Raw genomic sequence first — 21251 nt, forward strand, 5'->3', positions numbered from 1 at the left:
TATTTTTGTTTGTACTCTGAAGATGCCCTACATAGCTAAGGGAGAAAGTGTTTAGCTTTGAGCAGCCTATCTGTCCCTGGAGGAGTGGTTTCAGCCCAGAAATTAGTAGTTTATTGGCCATTTTGGGCTAATTTCTATCTCTTTCATTTTCCTGCTATGAAACCCGCATTTGTAAGGTTTTTGTGCTAGTATACGGCTCAGCAAGCTCCTGCCTGGTGCCCTACAGAGTTCTACAGCAGCAGAGAGACAGAAGAGAGACTTTGAAGTGATTAAGTGTCATTTTTCTGCATTTTCTTGATGCCTTTAGCAAATTCCACCTAAAACACTGTTTTTCTTAGAGTTTCTGTGATTTAAAAAGCTTGTTTCAGCCACATATTGTAGTTATTTTATTGCCTGCACTTTAACAAAGTTGTTTTTGTGTTTAAATTACCTGCTTAACTTTTGTAGGCTACACACTCAAGTGTAATAGCCATTTCTGTGCATTTACAGTGGGTTTTTTTATTGTATCTGCTTTATTTTCTGAAAAATATATATTCTTGTTTTATCACCTTTCTAAGCTAGTATATCAGGTTAGTGCTGAATTCAGGGCTGTGTTACAAGTTTCTGTGTTTGCCCATACCTTACTTGGATAGAAGGAAGTTTCTCTGTTCACTGTGAGAGAGGGAGCTTTGAGCATCCTTTCTGTCCCTGGAGGAGTGGTTTATGCCCAGAAATTAGTAGTTTATTGGCCATTTTGTGCTAATTTCTATCTCTTTCATTTCCCTGCTATAAACCCTGCATTTGAAAGGTTTTTGTGCTAGCATACAGCTCAGCAAGCTCCTGCTTGGTGCCCTGCAGAGTTCTACAGCAGCAGAGAGACAGAAGAGAGACTTTGAAGTGATTAAGTATCATTTTTCTGCATTTTCCTGCTGCCTTTAGCTAATTCTGCCTAAAACGCCAATTTTCTAGAGTTTCTGTGATTTAAAAAGCTTGTTTCAGCTACATATTGTACTTCTTTTACTGCCTGCACTTTAACAAGGTTGTTTTGTGTTTAAATTACCTGTTTAACAGTTGTAGGCCACACACTCAAGTGTGATAGCCATTTCTGTGCATTTACTGTGGTTTTTTTTTATTGTATCTGTTTTATTTTATGGAAAAAAAAATTCTTGTTTTTCCATGTTTCTAAGCTAGTATAGTCCAGTTTTCAGGTTAGTGCTAAATTCAGGGCTGTGTTACAAGTTTCTGTGTTTGCCCATACCTTACTTGGATAGAAGGAAGTTTCTCTGTTCACATTGAGAGAGGGAGCTTTGAGCAGCCTTTCTGTCCCTGGAGGAGTGGTTTCAGCCCAGAAATTAGTGGTTTATTGGCCATTTTGGGCTAATTTCTATCTCTTTCATTTCCCTGCTATAAAACCCACATTTGCAAGGTTTTGCGTGCCAGGCAGCGCCGGTTAGCTAGGGTATAACTATTCCCGGCTCCACAAAGTCTACTCTTTAATTTTTCCCTTGGAACTAGACAAACTTTCAACTTAAGCACTCAAACCATTCACTTTTCATACTGGCATTTGCTCAAAACTCAAAGCAAGCACTAATAAACCTTAGCACTAGACCCCCCCATACTGTAGAGAAGGACAAGGCTCTCTATTCGACCTTACTAGCCAATCAGTAAAACAGTTCACTGTACCTATCCAGGCATGTCCAAAGGGCAGTTTCAGGTGTACTCTCCGGTCCAACTGGTGAATCTGGTTGTCTGCTTTGGAGGTCTCTGTTGCTTCTGCAGATTTTTATTTAGAGCCTCGGAGTATGTTTTCGTGTATTTTTGTGTGTTTTTTGCCGGTGGTGGTTTCATAGGTCTATGTGAGACTGGTGGTGTGATGTATGTTCATAGGTTCATAGGTTGGTACTAGGCTATCAGCCCTAGGGCCTATACAAGCCTAGCCATAACAATTCCCTGGCTATTTCTTCCCACATTATTTACTTTCCTGGACCCCTGTCTAGCAGGGCGACTGACGTGATCCCTGGGGTGAATTTCCTTTCTCCCATCCAATCGTCAAGGTTCCTTTTGAAGAGGTCCAAAGAGGCACTCTGCTTGACATGTATGGGCAATCTATTCCAGAGTCTGGGAGTCTCTGAGTCAGGAACCTATCCCTCCAGCATGTTTTGTTTATTGTGATGACAAGGTTTAGATCCCTGGAGCGTGTAGCTCTGAGGGATTGGGATTTCTTTAAGTGTAGCATGTCCAACAGCTCTGGGTTTGACATGGCCTTGTATGTTAAGCAGAGATCGCCTCTGAGTAGACGATACGACAGAGTATAGCTGGAGTTTTTTAAGGCGGTCAGCATAGGGCATCTGCTTTAGGCCTGTGATTCTTTTAGTGAGGTATTTCTGAGGCCTTTCCAGTTGTTGCAGATGTCTTGAGAGGTACATACCAAATGGGGCGTTGTATTCTATAATGGGTCTAATGAGGGATGAGTACAGTGGGACAATGACCTCCTTTTTCTGGATGAAAAGCCCTTCGTGATGAGGTGTGCCACATAGAAGGATTTCCTGACTGTTGTGGCGATGTGGTTATCGAAGGTGAGACCACTGTCCACCTGTGTCCCCAAGTCTCTTATCACACTTTCTGTGTTTAGTGTACTGCCACCTATATGGTAATTCATGGATACATGTTTTTTCCCAAAGGGGATAACAGTACATTTCTTGGCATTGAGCTTGAGCCCATAGCTCTGGCACCAAGCATCTGTTTCTGTAAGGCCCTTTTGTAGAGTATCCACATCATTTGGGATTCAATAATGGCTCCCAGTTTGCAGTCATCTGCAAACTTTGTTAGCCAGAGTCCCTTAGTGTTGACCTGTACTTCAGAGAAGTAGATGCCAAACAAGAGCGGCCCCAGGACTGAACCCTGAGGTACTCCACTTGTCACTTGTCTGGAGCTGGATTTGGAGTCAGCTACTTTTATAGTGTGGGTTCTATCAGTAAGCCATTTAGCAACCCATTGGGTGACATAGGGATTAATGCCCAACTTAGTAAGTTTATCTATGATTCCAGAGTGGGGATGGTGTCAAAGGCCTTGGCAAGGTCTAGATAGGCTGTGTGGACCACCTTACCCTTGTCCATGGCTCTGGAGACTGATTCAAAGAAGTCAATCAGGTTCAGGAGACAAGATCGGCCCTTCACAAACCCAAACTGGGTGGGGTCCAGTGTTTGAAGGTTGCCAATGTCTTTGTTTATAAGTTCCATGATAATACGCTCCATGGCCTTGCAGATAAGGCTTGTCAGACTGATGGGACGGTAGTTTCCGGGATCCAAGGTGGATCCCCCCTTGTGGATTGGGATAACTGTAGCTCTGCGCCACTCAGTGTATGCCTTTAGAGTGCAGCGCTCGTCACTGCTGTGCAGTAATAGGATCACAGTTTTGTAGGTAAGTACTAAGCTAGCTGTCTGTCCTAGTGGGACATTTTAAGCCTAGCCAGTTTCCCTTTTTGTGCTCGAAATAGCCTGTTCCATTTTTTATAGACTGGCCTTACCCATCCCATGATCGATATGTTATCCCTAATGAGAATAACTGGGATCAAACCATAAGTAATTTGAGGGGACCAGTGCATAGTATAAAGCATTTAAGAGCTGCCACTGTCCTTTAGTAGTATAGGGAGAAGTGCTGGGGTAAATTTTCTCCCATCCATAGATCTGAGTTGTGGTTGAATATGGACAAGGATGAGCTTTGATTTATGAGGATGAAAAGTCTTATCCACAGCAGTGTAATAATAATACTACAGCATAGTAATGTCAAATCTGGTTAAAATGGATTAGTCTAGTATCCGTGAATAGCAAGGAACTGCAGCACAGAGCAGCCCAGCCATGTAGAGCAACAGGTCCTGCTATGCAACACAGTTTAAAAGATACACCTAAAAGTCACATCTAATCAGAAAAAAGTATGTAAATTAAGCCTGATGCAAGTAGAATGCCCAGACCACCAGCAAATGCAATTTCATTCTCTCACTAGGAAAAAAGCCCCCAAAGTGTCCCAAAATGAACAACACTCTAGCATATTAAAAGTATTTTGGCTTTTCCTGGTTAGGGGTCACCACAGAGGAACTCCCATCCGCTAATGATTGGCAGTGAATTTCTATGGTGCCGAGTTGCCAGCCTGACACCCAACCTTCAAAGAAGGCATGCCCATTCGCCACGCACCTACTTGCATGTCTTTAACGTCACTCGATCATGGGGAGGACATGCAGACCCCACACAGAAGGCGCTCCTGCCGAGAATCGAATGGGAGAACCTCTTGCTGTGAGGTGACAATGCTAACCACTGCACCACCGTGGCCTACAACACTCTAGCATAATAAGTAGTATTAAAAGATTAGCTGTGAATGCACTTTACAAGCTTGCAAATGGAGTTGTATCAATAAAAAAAAACACTTGATGTCTTTGGGACTGGTAGCAAAGTTAAAGCCATTTTGAGTAGAGCAATCTAGCAGGATTGTACAGCAAGGAAATACAGCACAGAGCAGCCCACCAAATACAGCTAATTACACACAGTCCATGAGAACTTGGAGGAGCCTATCTTAATCTCCCAACAACACAGTCTGGTTAAACTACTTGCTGATAATCACACAGTAGGCAAATGGAAGCAGAAGGAAGCAAACACTGGACTACTGAAAGCAGCTTGTTAATTCATTGATTTAGTCTCCTGCACTAATTTCCAGGCTGTAATTAAGTTACCTTTGCCCTTCATTGTAATTCAGTTCAATAGTCCTGGACATTTTTCTGTGTTGTGCTTTTTCTTTTGCTGTGGTTTAAATGATTTGTGTGAATCTCATTACCCCCATCAGCTGTCAGATGGCACAAGAGTTTGCTTACTTTGATTTGTGTTTAAATATACAAGAAGAAAAAAAACAACCAGGTGTGTTTCTCTACAGTACTTGTTCTTACTCAAGGTTTGTTATATTTAAACGAGCCCTTCCTTTCAGAACTCCACGCTCTTCTGTATTTCAGGCAATTCATGTTACCATCACAACCATATTTCTTTTGCCCAACTTTCCTGCTATAGCTATCCTGACATCTATTACACCATTATCATTTCAAAAACCTTGCACAATCCATGCAGTCTGTGTGTGTGTGTGTGTGTGTGTGTGTGTGTGTGTGTGTGTGTGTGTGTGTGTGTGTGTGTGTGTGTGTGTGTGTGACTATATCTCCTTGATTCTCCCAATGAATAGGCTTCATCCTATTATTGTTAGTCTCTAAATCTCTAAGAGCATTTCACCTCAGGGAAAAAAAGGCATACAATTAATCACTTTTCTCTGTGTTGGTGTAACATTAGATGTAATATTACTGCTCAATGCTAAGAGTCTAAGCAAGAAACTCTCCTCCGTAGAAGCTATTCTCACCCTAGAAAGTGCTGACATCTGAACTGTCATTGAGACATTGTTTAAACTGCGAAAAGCACCCCAGCAGTGCAAGGCTATAATGCCTTCCACACATTTAGACCAGCTCCAGCACTGACAGGGAGTAAAGGTGGAGGTGTCTCAATTTACATAAAAAATAATGTACCTCAAGGCTGGTCAAACAGGACAATGCAGTGGAGCTTACCCATGTTCAAATTACCCTAGGCAAAATCCCATACCACTTCCTTGCAAACTATAGATCCCCCTTTATGACCTAGGAATCCAATAACACATATTTAAGCTTACAAGAAACACTTACCATCCAACCCAACACCATAATCATGGATGATTTTAATTACCCCACTATTAACTAGAAATGATATATGACACCAAATGTGCAGGTAGAGAGTTTCCTGTATTTTGTAAACACTGACTCCCTGGACCACCTGTCAGTACGTCGACCAGGGGTGCAAACACACTTGATTTAGTCCTCACTAATATGAGAAAGTGCTGCACACCCTCTAGTGTAGTGTCTTTTCCTGCAAGGTCAGACAACAAAACAATCTCCTTTGAAGTAAAAATAAAGGCCAGAATTCCAGCTAGCCCTCAAATGTTCAAGAACTACTCTAAGGCTAGCTTCCTACTATTAAGTTGATAACCTGTCAAAATGTCATGCCCCCTAAACCCTGAGAGTACTGCTTCCAATGCAAAACTGTTCACAGAAACCTTATGAAGGCATGGTCAAGGCTGCATAGAGGCAGCTGTACCCACCAGGAATAAGTACAGAACTAACTGAAAAAAACAAACCACCCTGGTGAAATCACAGCATCAATAGGTTGTAAGAAGAAAATTGTGGCAAAAATTAGGAGGTGCAGCACCCAGCAGGATAAAAGCACTCATCAAACTAAACAAACAAATCAGCGTACAAATAAAGTCTACCAAAGCCAAATTTTAGATAAATTTGGCCTCCCAGGCCAAGGACAACCCCACAACATCTTTAGCTATGCCTGCAACCTCAAAGGCAATACACAGAGTGTACAGAGTTCATTGTAAATGGAGCCACCTATACTGCATCAGAAGATATAGCAAACTTCCTAGCTGATAAAGTCAGCTCTAACTTTACCCTCTGTCACCCTCAATCTCCCCTCAGGAAATATCATCAAATGTAACTCCCACTACTATTACAAGGGAACAGGTCCTCAATGCTGTCTCTAAGGCCAAGAATACTGCATCAATGGGCCTAGACAATAAACCATGGAAAGAATTATCATGGAAATTATCAGTAATGACATAAGAAACCTCTGGACACTAGACCCAACCCAGTTTGGTTTCATCAAGGGCAGTTCATGCCTACTCATCCTGGTGGACTTCTTTTAGAAGGTCACCAATGTAATGGACTAGGGCCAAATGGTTCACACTGCCTACCTTGTCCTGGCCAGGGCATTTGATACAATATTCTACTTGGGCATTGTTTGCAAATTCAAGAGGTTAGGTGTAAACCCTTATGTCACCTGGAGGATTGGGGAGTCTACCTCTACAAACATGCCAGTCACAAGTGGAGTCCCTCAGGTATCAGTCATGGGACCTCTCCTTTTTGGCATCTACTTTTGTGAAGACAAGGCCAATGACAAGGGCCTGTGACTGGCCAACTTTACATACAGTTGCAAATTGGGAACAGTCATAGACTCTCCAACCACCTCTAATGTTCTCCAGGAAGGGCTGAAACAGGAAAATATCTTGTGTCAGTGCCATGGACTAAAACTAAATGCCAAGAAATACATAATAGTATCCTTCAGGAAGTCATCCATTTCTGGTAAGTATCAGATTGACAACACACCCCTAAGAGCTGATTCAGTTGTCAGGGACTTGGGGACACGTACACAGTTATATAGCCTTTGACCATCACATATCTACAGTTTTGAGGAAATCATTCTATGTTGTCCTACTTATAAATAAACGTAATGAATCTAGGTCCAAGGAGGTCATTGTTCCACTGTATTTTGTATTCATCAGATCTATCATTAACTTAAATGTCCCCTTTGGTATGTAACTAACCAGGCACATCCAAGAATTGGAATATCCACAGAGATTCCTCATTAAAAGAATACAAGGCATAAGTAACATGTCCTGTGCAGACCGCGTCAAGGTCCTATCCCAGTATTCTGTCTCCTACAGACTGTTGAGTGGAGATTTGTTTCTGCCATACAGGGCATTGTCAGATCCCACTCTGATGGAGCTCATGTATATAAACAAACAAATAGCACCAGAATTACCCATTCTAAAGACTTCAGATTGCCTGTGATATAAACTGGACCTGCTGGAGAGACGAGTTTGTATCCCAGAGACTGCCACTTTTCTGCAACAGGCCCCCCCATCCATGTGAAGCAGAGTTCCTCCCTAACCCAATTCAAGTGTAGCTTGGACAATTGGATGGGAATAGGACATTCATTCCTGGTTTGGCACCTATGAATCTAATGGACACAGGCAGCTTATAAGTGATTCATCTCCCAGGCTTCTTCTTGTAAATGGTTCATCTCGTAGGCCTCTGCTTACACTTATCAAGGGTACCAGATCTTGTCAAAGATTTGAGATGCATGGCTAGACTTAAAAAGGCCCCAGTGGCCGTTAGCCTAGTTAATACCTATAGGTTCATATGTAAGTATTAGGCTAGCTGCCCTTGCAGGCTATTTTAATCCTAGCCAATTTCTTGTGTTGTGCTTGTAATAACACAGGCTATTTTAAGCCTAGCCAGTTTCCCCTTTTGTACTTAAAATAACCCATCCTATTTGGTTATAGATTGGGCTTACCCACCTTATGGCTGATAATTATATATTACCTCTAATGAGAATGAATAACTGTGATCATACCATAGATAATTTGAGAGGACCCTTACATTGGATAAAGCATTTAGGAACCACATCTATCTATTAGTAGTACAGGGGGCAGTCCTGGGGTAAATTTTCTGTTTCCCATCCATAGATGTAAGTTGCACTTGAAAATGGACAGGGACAAATTCTGTTTTATGTGGATGGGGAGTCTTTTCCATAGCAGCAGTATCCTCAGCAAAAAGAAACTGTCCCTCCAAACCATTCTTTTGATGTTGCAGAAGGGGTTTAAAACCCTAGACTGAGTATTTTTGATGCCATTTGACTTGCTGATGTGCAGTAAACCCATCAGTGATGGGAGAGAGGATGCATTGTATGCCAGAGACAGGTCAGCTTTTAGCAGTCTGTAAGATACCGAGTATAGTGGCAGGGCTTTGAGTCGGTCCATGTAGGAAATGTTGTTTTGGCCTTGTATCCTTTTAGTACAGTATCTTTGTGGATGTTTCAGTTGTTGATGTATCTGCATAGATACATGCCAAAGGGGGCATTATATTCAATAATTGACCTAATGAGAGCTGAGTAAAGGGGAACAATGACATCCCTAGATCTAGACACAATCCCTTTGTTTATAAGCTATGCAATATAGAAGGACTTTCTGACAACAATAGATACATGTTGGTCAAAAGTTAGGTCACTGACTATATAAATTCCCAAATCCTGAAAACTGGGTTATCTCTAACAGGCATATTGACAATGTGATAGTTCCCTGGGGGTAGATGACTTCTCAAAGGATACAATAATAAATGTTTTGGCATTTACTTTCGGACCATGATTTTGATACCAGTTATTTATTTGAGACAAACCTTCCTGAAAGATGGCTAAGTCATTTAGGATTTCAATGACTGCTTCTAGCTTGCAGTCATCTGCAAACGTAGTCAGCCATTGCCCTTTGGTACTGACTTTTACTTCAGAAAAGTAGATGCCAAACAGGCAAGATCCTAGCACAGAACCCTGGGGAACTCCACTGGTGACTGGTCTCTTTATGGAGGTAACTTCCCTTATTTTTATTATCTGTGTCCTATCTGTGAGCCAGTTTCACTATGCCTGAGTAGGGCATTGTGTTAAAAGCTTTGGCCAGTTTGAGATATGTGGTGTGTACCATTTTGCCTTCATCCATTGCGTTTGTGACCTTTTCAAAAAATACACCAGGTTGAGTAAGCATGAGCCTGCCATTGACGAAGCCATGCTAAGAGAGGTCTGGTGTTTGGAGCATGAGCCTGCCCTTGATGAATCCATGCTAAGACAGGTCTGGTGTTTGGAGCATGAGCCTGCCCTTGACAAATCCATGCTAAGACAGGTCTAGTGTTTGGAGGTTCCCTATGTCTTGAATGATTCATTCCAAGATGTTTTTCCATGATGTATGAACCCATTATCTTATTTTTTTAGAGACTAGGGATATGTGAATGAAGACCACACATCAAGGGGTGAAGCACCTCCCCCCACACACACTACAAAACCACTTTTAAAGTAACTATTCTCATTTCCTATGATGTTCAAACAGGGCAGTAAGACACTGGGGGAAATTCAGATGTGGTAACCTGACAATCCGATATCTGTCTGTAGCTATCTATCTTTTTATGTAAGTATTGATCCTTTTCAGTCACAAGCTGAACAACAGACAAATACAGTCATAAAGTACTAAAATATACAACTGTGATAAGTAACATATATGTGTAACATAAACGCAATAAGAGACATATATACAAACAGGAAGAATGCCTAAAAAAGTAAATCAGGGAACACCAAGGAGTTATATCTGGAGTGACAGAAGCATTATGATAAATCGGAATGAGTATTTAGTCTTTAACAATGAAGCAAGAACAATCAAATTAGTGGTGGTCAGAGGAGTCAGAAAAGAGCTTGTGCGTGAGGGGAATCAAGGAGGAAACAATGTTATTTTCTTAATGGGAAGCCAGTTAGTAGCCTGCCTGCTTATGTATCTGCCTGTCTATCTATCTATCTATCTATCTATCTATCTATCTATCTATCTATCTATCTATCTATCTATCCATCCATCCATCCATCTATCCATTCATTCATTCATCTATCTACCTTTCTGTCTATCTCTTTATCTCATCTATCTCTACCTGTCGCTATGAAGATGATCAGATTTCCATGGTTTAATTATTAGGGTCTTCTCACTAGAAGTTCTGAAGATGGTGTGGTACCACCAGCATTATACAGTATCACATCTCCTCCAATGACAGGAGTGCATGACTGTGACTGCTGGGTGTCTTATAACCTAGACTTGCATTCTTTTAGGAGGAATGAAAGTGAGTGATAGTTGACTGATGCAAGCCAGTGAAAATACTACACTTCTGCAACGATCTCCTTCTTGAAGAACTATAGCTGTGGTGAGTATTTCTCACAAACTTACCTTTTGCATCAGTTAGCTCTGTGACTTTTTTTGTTGTAGAATGAAGACGAAAAAGATTAAGGTTGCAGTTCCATGAGAACGCCTTGTGATGACCTGTCCTTTTTTAGGATACACTCCTCTGCATTATGCTGCTACATGGGGTCAGCTGGATACCGTGCGAGCACTGGTAGAGCTTGGGGCAGACATTCAAGCTTACAACTTCCTGGGTGAGCGGCCGCGTGACATAGCCATCAGATATTCAAAGACCAGCTGTGTGGATTACCTGGACTGGGCTGGTAAGTACTTTGCTGCCAATGTGAAATTCTGTTGCAAGGAAAATGGTTTGGTTTTACAGTCAGGTGTTCATAAGAACTCCCCACAGTGCTGCAGACACACTGTAGACTATTGTATCCTTTATTGTTTTCTAAAATACTGAGGCTGTTGTCCCAAAGATTAGCATTTCTGCACATAGAGGCAGTGAATGCACTAAATAGCACTTCTAACAGTACCCTTAGCTAGAACCACGGATGTGCAGTGGGTGCTGTACTGCTGCAATCAAATGCAATGATGCTGCTACCTCTTTAGAAACAAATATGTCTCTACATGTATGTTTTTATTGCTATTATTTATTTTTAATGATTTTAGTAGTCCACTTTGCCTAAAGCCTATTTTTTTGCGGGGGTAAGGTGGTAAAGTAATGGGAGAATTTAGCCAGGATGACTGGCTACAAAGACATGCATCTGGAGTGTTTCTCGCTGGGCCTCCTGTGAAAATTGGTTTCTTTCCAAGTCGGACTTTCCTGGTAAACAAATGTAAAATAAAATAAAAAATAAATAAATAAATGACAGGGAAATTTCAGCACTCTTTCTATTGCCTGGAGATTTAGGGAGAATATCCATGGCATAGTGACAGAAAAGATGGAGGAGAGAAATTCAGAACTCTACCACCTTTACAAAATGAGTGGTAGCATCTTCCAGAGTTCAGTAGCTCAAGTGGGTGTAGTCCACAGAACTGCAAAAAGAAAACTATGTGGTATCCCTTGAAGTCTCAAAAAACCCAGTATGCAACTTATACTGAGTCAAAAACCAACCAAGAAGAAACTCCACAGTGTGGAGGGTGTGAAGTTCACTCCTTGAAATATGTTATGCACCTAGTTCACTAATAAAATTCAAACTTTAAAATACGTGCTACAAAGTAATAAAATAGTAGGTAGCCCACAGTTGAGTTAAAAATGGAATATCCTTTATTGAAACACACAAACAAGTGATCCTAAGTAGCTCTTATATTATATATTTTAATTTGTCTCCAGCTTTTTAGTTTCAGTTCTAAGGTAGCACTCAGTTTACAATATGGTATTAAGGGGAAGGGGGACTTGGTTAAAGGAATGAGTTTAATGCTTTTATTGTTTTTAACAGAACCACCCATTGTAACCACTCCCTTACTCCAAATAACCTGATTATATATAAATTAATGAATGTCTTTAATGCTTTTCATTATACTCAACTAGGATCACTTGTTTGTGTGTTTCAATAAAGGATATTCCATTTTAACTCAACTGTGGACTACTTACTATTTTATTAATTTGTAGTACATATTTTAAAGTTTGATTTTTATTAGTGAACTAGGTTGTTGTTGTCTTTCAACTCGCTAATGATTGGCAGTAGATTTTCACGAACGCTGAGGTGCCAGCTTGACGTTCAACCTTCAACGAAGGCATGCCCATTTACGCATGTCTTTCGAACGCCCACCCAACCGCGGGGAGGACATGCAGACTCCACAAGGAAGGCACTCCCTGCACTCCAGCCAAGAATCGAATGGGAGAACCTCTTGCTGTGAGGCAACAATGCTACCGCTGCACCACCGCAGAAGTGCATAACATATTTCAAGGAGAGAACTTCACACCCTCCATACTGCAAAGTTTCTGGTTGGTTTGTAGTCCACATAACCCTTCTTTAAGAATTGTCCTATAGAGTAATAAGTGGTTAAAGGCTTAAAAAAATATTCTCCGACTGGAAGAAGTTCTCTTCTTACAGCACGGTCGAGAAAGATATGCACTGACATATAGGAACTTGACCTCATGTTGGCAGAGAAATGGCATCTTCCTAACACGTGCCTGCTCCTTCAACATTAAGTTAACGGGCATTCCTATCAGGACTATGACATCAGAGGTGGCTGCCACTTGGCAGTGCAGGGATGCCTGATAATTTATTAATGAAATAAAAAAATGTTAAAGAAAAAGAAACATACTCAGAACTTTATATATTAAAGCAGTGAGAGATTTGCAGCAAGTGACACATGCAGAATGAAAGTTTACTGTCATTTTTGTAATCTTTGTAAAGTTTATGACAGTTACAGCTAGTTATGGAGATACTACTGTAAACACCAGGTCATTATTCTGAACAACTAAGCAGAACATTTATTATTTATTTGACATTTGTTGACCGGGTTAGTCCAGCTGGGTCAGAGCCCTTTTTCAGTGGAGACCCAGGGAGAAAAGCTCCACAGTTAAAACAAGAATTAAGTATGCATAGTACATAGGTTATCTTACAATGTCTCCAATAGTCATATGCACAAACGTGGGTTTAACATGAGTAGCAATTCGCCTGGAATGTAACAGTAACGTGCAGAGCCCACATAGTGCTGAAAAGGGAAAAGACTGAAGGCTTAGGGGCTGATGTCTGTGGAACTGCAGCAGTTACACTGACCTCTCCAGAGAATGACCTTTGGACTCTCACCATGAAAGTACGAGTGTCAAGATAATTTGAACACTACTGGTCTACTTTCTTACTAATTCCATTCGTCTTCTGTTGCTAAAGTAGCAGGCTGTGGTTGATACAGCCGGATGTCTTAGCCAAGCTTATAGCACCAGTAATTATTTCAATGTCATTATTATTAATTATTGTTTCAGAATTATGAATGCTTGTCCAGATACTATATTTTTCTTGAAACCATATTGTACTGCAGAAAGGATTCCTTGTTTATTGAAGAGCGTCTTAATGTGCTCATCTGAACAACAGGAAAAAATAACTCATCTGGATAAAGACAGTACAGTAACAGCATTTTTCTAAATTTCTAGAAATATTGCAGACAAAGCAAAAGTTTTGAGATATGAGTAAACTACATTGGTTTTACATTCCACATATATGTGAAAATGTAGGCTGCAACAAAATCAGAGAGTTTATGGCCTGCCTGTAGCCCACACAATTTAGGACTGATTAGTGACCCGTGAGCTGAGGGAACTAGCTAATAAGATGAGAGTGAACGGCTGTTGCTAGCTCACCTGTCCTAGTGGGAGTGCAGCAGCTTGATCACCTGTAGTACTAACTCCTACCTGAGGCTGGATGCTGTAGCAAGTGCAACACAGGGAGTGGGCTTGGGCACTGACTAAGCAGCATGTGCTGTAGCCAGGGGTTGACTGTGCTCAGGGGCCAAGCATTGTGAACATTGCAGTCATCTGAACTGCTGAGTGACAAATGGGAGGAGGGCACAGAGAAAAGTTTTGGTAGTTGACTGGAAGGTGGTCTACAGTGACCAGCTTCTGCTAACTGGTAGCAAATAAACCAATCAGTGAGCGAGAGTGCTGATAGGTGCCAGGTACAATGGTACAAGGAGACACAGCCTTCAGACTGGCTTTGTCCCTAAGTAGTGGAGGACAACAACAGTCATCTCTCTGCATAAAGGAGGACCAGCAGTAGACCCAGGAAATTACAGACTTATAGGTCTGACTAGTCCTATATGTAAGGCCATGGAAAGAATAATCACAGACCTAATAAATAATGACACAGGAAACCTCCAAACACTGGACCCCACCCAGTTCGGCTTCATCAAGGGCAGGTCATGCCTGCTCAATCTGGTGGACTTCTTTGAGGAAAGTCACTAGGGTTATGGATGAGGGTAAAATAGTGCATTTTGCCTACCTTGGCCTGACTAAGGCATTTTATACAATTCCTCACTTAGGTATTATAGATAAAGTCTCATAACTGGGCATAACTTCCATTGTCACCAGTTGGCTGATGGACAGGATGTATGTTATTAGAGTGGGTAAATCCAGATCCAGCAAGAGGGCAGTTACTAGTGGTGTACCAGGGCCAGGCCAGTTACTAATGGCGTACCACAGGGCTTAGTGCCGGGACCTCTCCTGTTCAGAATATACTTCACTGAAGTCAAGGCTAATGTAGAAGACCTTTGGCTGACTAAGTCTGCTGATGACTGAGAGTTGGGGGTAATCTCTGAATCCCTCCGTGGTGTAGCTATCTTTCAGAAGGGTCTGACTCAGATAAATGACTGGTGCCAGAGCCATGGCCTAAAACAAAATGCAAAAAATGCCTAATCATACCCTTTGGGAAATCAAATACCCATCCAAATTACAACATTAATAGCGCACCCCTAAGAGTGGACTCAAAGGAGAGAAATCTAGTCACACAGATAAATAGTAGCCTAAACTTTGACTGCCATGTGTCCACAATGATGAGGAAGTCCTTCTACGCGGCACAGCTTATAAGTAAAGGGATGGCATCCAGAACCAAAGAAATTCTAGTCCCATTGTACTTGGCCCTAATCAGACCAATAATCTAGTACAATGCACCTTTTGGCATGTACTTTACCAGGGACTTGCAACAGCTGGAGTGGCCTCAGAGGTTCCTTATAAAAAATACAGTGTGTAAACAACATGTCCTATGTGGATAGAATAAAAACCTTATCCCTGTACTTTGTCTCCTACCAGCTATTAAGGAGTGAACCATGCCACACCTACAAGGCACTCATAAATCCAGCCCTGATAGAACTGTTACACATTCACAAGGCAAACTGCATGAGGGTCACCCGATCTAGGGATTTAAATTTGGTCTGTGACATGAAAAAACATGCTGGAGAGACAGATATGTGTCTCAGAGATTACACCGTCTCTGGAACAGGCTTCCTATTCAGTAAAGCGGAGCCTATCCCTGACCCTGTTCAAATGCAGTTTGGATCAATGGATAGGGAATTGTAAATTCACTCCTGGGGTGGTATCCATGTCCCTTATGGACAAGGGCAGTCTGTAAAATAGTCAAAGTCATAAGCACAAACCTAAGCCATCCTCTACCCTTAGGGATTGAAAATCGGGTAAAATACAGATAACAATGGCTAGGCTTTAAGGGCTCTTGAGCCTTTAGCCTAGTAATCTCCTACGAACCTGTGAATTCATGGTTGTCTTTCAGAAGGAATGGATGCATTTGGCAATCTTGTGTAGAGCTGCGAATAGCATTACATTGTTTTTCTTTGGCATTATTAATAGCTTATTTGCAGTAGTCTATGTCCAACAAACTGTTTGGTAAACTAGATTATAGGACACAAGGAGTAGAGACATTGTAGCATTCAGCTGAGAATGTTATGATGTTGTACTCTTTGTAATTTTCTGGGACCAGTTTTGTACTTATGTGATGTAGGGTAAAATAATGGTACTAACAGCTAAACTGCATGCAACACTGTGTCGTCCATGCATACACTTGTCCGTTTATATAAGAGCATACTCATATCATTATTAGAACTTTAAAGTATAGAATACAGTAACAGAGTGGGCCGTGGTAAATAATGACATAAAAAAAACGGTCTGAATTATACAGCAACACAAAGGACCACAGTAAATAATGCACAAAGGATCACAGTAAATAATAACACAAAGGAACACAGTAAATAATACAGAAAGGATCACAGTAAATAATAACACAAGAAATCATCTGATTGATACTGAAGGAAAGTAAAAGGCCATAATAAATAATGACATGAAAAATCTTCTGGCATGTTTTCAAAGGGAATATAGTGCTGACTGCAAAATGTGTTTTTTTCTGATGAAGATAGTGCTGGAACTTGTCTGAGGTGGTTCAGTACACAGTTTACTTAATTTATATGGCAGTATATTTCATTTTTAGATGTCTCCTAAGAGTATCAATAATGAACTTGACTTTATGTTTTTAACATATACTTACTGACTTTTAATTACCTCTTATCATTAACTCTTAAGTGCAACCAGCTTAATGTTCCATAACCTTACAGAGGTAAGTATAACTGGGATACAGTAAAGGACAGTGGGTTTTATCTCCCTATGAGGTGCTTGGATTCTTGTTGCTATGCTGACACCATGGATCCATGACTTCCTTCTAAAGGAATGCATATTAACTCCCAGAAGTCACAGCTCAATCAGTGAATCACAACATACATTTCAAACAATGGTAATTTAGCAACAACAAAACAAATGCACAAATTGAATATACCCCTATCAAGCAGCTACATGCATTGTCTTAAATAGTAGTGCAAAAATAAATCTTCTAGATACTTAAACACGCATTTTTGAAGGGGGCAACCTCTGTGAAGCCCTTTATAGGGCACTGTGTACAAATGTCAAAACACGGAATGTCAACACATTGTGGTCATGGTCCAAGGAGTACCCCAGAGTGGGCTAAACTAACAGCAAGTGTTTTTGCAGGAGGGCAAGCCCCCCTGCACTCCCATTGTTAGGGCTGTACCCCCCACACCTCTTGTTAATTATGTAGATTAACTTCAAGATGACACAATCCCCGGTGGAAGGGAATATTCTTGCACATGTCGACCATCTGTTTTTGTTGAACAAACAGATGGTCAACATTGCACTCTTTCGATCAGAAATTATACATACATATACATACACACACACACACATATATATATATATATATATATATATATATATATATATATATATATATATATATATATATGTGTGTATGTATATATATATATATATATATATATATATATATATATACACGAGTTGCTTATCTTTGGTCAAATAGGCACAAAATTGCCATCTGTTTGGTTGACACCATTTGGTCTACTGAAACAGACAGTCAACATATGTGCATGATCAACATTCCATGGTTAGGGGATTGTATGATCTTAGAGTAAGTATATATAAATAGCAGGGGAGTCTGTGAGGCAGAACCTCCCACATGGAGGCACAGGGCGGTTCCCTCCTGCAGAAATACTTGTTTTTGGTTTTGCCTGCTCTGGAGTTAATCCTCAGAGTATGCACTGTTCCTATCGATGTTCTGTTTTTTGATGTTCTGGCATCAACTGATCTCGCAACTATATATATATGTGTGTGTGTGTGTGTGTGTGTGTGTGTGTGTGTGTGTGTGTGTGTGTGTGTGTGTATATGTCAAGTTTGAGATCATGCAAACGTAGAGAAGGGTATTGGATTGTCTAACACCAGCTGTTTCCCCTACTATATGTTTGCAGGATTTCTGTTTCGGACAATTAAATATAAAATTGGTATTGATCAGTGATTCAGCGATTAAGACTCATGAACTCTTGGAGTACTTGATATACTGCACCTGTGATGAGTGGGACCTAATTGGTGATTATTTGCTATCAGTCCCACAATAATGTATGCTGTTCCTGAAAATGCAGTGTAGCCTAAAGGAGATGCCACATTTCTGAAGTACCTTCCTGTAGATGAAAATTAGTCAAGGTCTTCCCTACCTGATTTTGTGGTAGTTCAGGCAGAAATTTAAGATCCTATGGTATTTTTTAAAAAGGATAGGGACAGTTTATTAAAAATCATTATTGCAGTTATTACAATTAAAAAAAGTTCTAACATTGCTGTATACATGCTTTCTTGTGTTAATTCCATGTCACACTTTCTATCTGTTTTATAGTCCTGTCCCATGCCATTATCTCTTTTCAAGCTCTTTCATGGTTGTATTCTCTTACTGAATAAGACTTATAGCACTCCTTTGAACTTTGCTAGGACTAATTTATCATCTTCCATTGTAAATACTCCATTTACTTTTATATATTTGTAAATAACAGTTACTAAATGTACACTTGCAAAGGTTCAGATTTTCCTAGCTCTGTGGTGCAGGGGGGGGGGGGTGAAGCCCTGACTGAAGCTGAGATGACAGTGGATTTACTAATGACCTGGACACTGAATCCATTGAAGGAGGAGGGGCCTGAGCAGCTGACACCAGCTCTACCATCCTGCGGAACAGGAAGCTGACCTACTTATTGCATGAGTAGGTGCAAGCAGATAAAGAAAATGAAACATACCGCAGTCAGATTAAGGCATCGGGACTCTCCAACCCATACAAAGACATCTGAACTCATCAACCCATACAAAGCACAGTATGAGGCTGACACACAAGACCTTGTGTGTACTACAGAATGGCATTGTGGGAGTTTACAGATGTCAGGATGCCATGGGGCCAAGCACCTGGGCTACAGAAAAGGCACTGACACTTCAAAGCTGCCCGGATGATGGCCTGTCCACCAATCAGCACTCCGTGCACCACTCAGGGTGTTCTGGAAAACAGAAGGTGCAAACTTCATGAGAAGCAAAAATGAGATACAGAAAAGTCTCACATTTAAAATATAGTGCTGCTTAATACCAACAATTCTTTCACAGTAGAGGAAACATGTTATTAGCTTTCTTCCTGTCTTTTACATCCTGGTCTACTACAGTGCTATTCTCCTAAGAATTTCTTCTTCATTTATGCCTTTACAGGCATGTGTTTGTTTCCCATCCGTCAAGAAAAATATTTATGTTATTGACTCCTGCTTAATTGTATCATTCCTGCTCTTAATTCCTTTTGACTCTCATGACTTAAGTTTCTCAATATTTCTCAGTATATTTTTAGTTAATTTTTATATAGTTATTTTCTATATTTCCATTCATTTTCATATTTTATATTCAGTGTACTCAATTTTAAAAATTAGGTGACTATTTTTATTGCTACTTCATTCTTACAAGTCACCCTATATATTACCTAGCCCTAGTGCTACTTCTAACTTATTTGACAGCACACTTGATTACTTTGGAAGAAGTTCAGAAGATACACTGACATGTAGAGGCTGAACTTTTGTTTCCCTAACCCCTTAGTTTGTTTAAGCTGTTTGATATTCTTTTTTTTATTAGGTTTACTCTTGACCCCATCACTTATTTCTACTTCTTTTCTCTGTAATACAGAAAATGCATTTACTATATAACCTCCCGGGATCCCAAAAGTTGTTGTTGTGTCTTTCGGCTTTTCCCGGTTAGGGGTCGCCACAGCGGAACTCTGGTCTGCTAATGATTGGCAGTAGGTTTTTACGTGCTGAGTTTGCCAGCCCTGACGCACAACCTTCAACGAAGGTACGCCCATTCACACATGTCTCCACACAGAAGACGCTCTAGCTGAGAATCGAACAGGACAACGTCTTACTGTGAAGCGACAACGCTACCGCAGCACCACCACCGCAGTGTAATTATTTAATTAAACATACCTTTTTTGAGATGACATATAATATCTCCATACTGTTGTTTCTTTCATTATTTTTGTCAATACTTCTCAGTTTTTGTGCCATATTGTTTCTCATAAGAGATCCTTAAACTTTAAAACATGGAAACTGAATGTCTGAAATAACAGACCAGGCTTTGTTTATGCACTTTATTTGTCCTGTGTTACCGTTAAGGCCATATCCTTCGTTTTTATCTATATTAAGAGTTAAAAGAGTCAAACTTATTTCTTGTAGTTGTTTAATAACAATCGCTGCCACATTTTCCATTTCATCTTTAATCATTGTAAGTAAATGTCATCTGCATATATCATTATTTTTAGAAATACTGTCCTTTTGTTTTGAGAACCTTTATTGTTTAATCTTATTTTAGTGACAAAGATACTTTTATCCATACATAGACTAAAAGGTACTGAACTCAGGGGAATTTCTGTTTTATCACATTCTTCTAATATATTCTTTTCCTAGCTCCTCGCTTATTGTAGGAATCCTATTTGCATTACTTTATATGTTGTTAAACCATCTCTGAATCTTCTTGCCTTGCTTACTTCTACACATACAGCTGCTCTGTTCATGCCCATCCTCAGTTGTACACAGCTGCCTTTATCATGCGCGTTGCTATCCTTACATCTTTTTGCTCGCCTTGTCCTTCCACTTCTTTTTCTACAAAATCCTGTAAGTTTTTCCCAGTCTCTTTCCTGAAACTTCTGCTAAATTTTTGTAGTCACAGCTGACACATGTAGTGAGCCTGCAGTTATCTAAATTCTATCTCTCACCCTTCCTGCACAGAAAATTACTACTATCTTACACACTTCTGATAGCCTTTTCCATACTTATTCCATTTATTTAGTTTTGTTGCAGGATACTTATCTGTCAGCCTTCCAAATCTTGCTAAAATTTGTTCAGTATTAAATATTTTCAATACTTCTTCAATCTTTTCCTCTTTAATTTCTTTATCCCTTCGGGGTTCACTAATGGACCCAAGTTAGTAGTGAGTCACCAAGGGAGGGAAGAACTGAATGCCTGTTGGACTGTTCACCTTGTGAGTGGAAGTAGGAGGACACATTTTTACAGAAACCTGGAGTAATAGCACTGAGTGAAACTGGAGGAGGGGGTAGAAGATATCTTACACTTATGAGCAGTAACATTTGCTCACTGTACCAACATTACTGGCTGTCTATACCTGGGAAGATGCAGTTGCAGAAAAATTACTTGTTGGGGTAGAATAAAAGAGCCCACTCCATGAACAGCATCCTAGCCTTTGGATGCCTCACTACAGTATCATATCAACCTAACTTCTGCCTGCTTAGTTTTCCGTGCCTTGAAGAGGCAATGCTTTTACTCATGAGGAATATCAG

At 40.4% G+C, this 21251-nt stretch overlaps 1 protein-coding gene across 2 annotated transcripts in view; it reads left to right on the top strand.

Annotated features, from left to right (window-relative positions):
• Positions 1-21251, top strand: part of ANKRD45 (ankyrin repeat domain 45) — a 334657-nt gene that overhangs the window by 120931 nt on the left and 192475 nt on the right. For both annotated transcript variants that reach the window (XM_044085235.1, XM_044085233.1), the window contains exon 3: positions 10734-10901. In XM_044085235.1, coding sequence (XP_043941170.1) covers positions 10734-10901 — 168 coding nt within the window. The remainder of the gene's footprint in view (positions 1-10733; positions 10902-21251) is intronic.

This window comes from Protopterus annectens, chromosome 10.part0 (assembly GCF_019279795.1).
Source record: "Protopterus annectens isolate FY-2018-M chromosome 10.part0, PAN1.0, whole genome shotgun sequence".
NCBI lineage: Eukaryota > Metazoa > Chordata > Ceratodontiformes > Protopteridae > Protopterus > Protopterus annectens.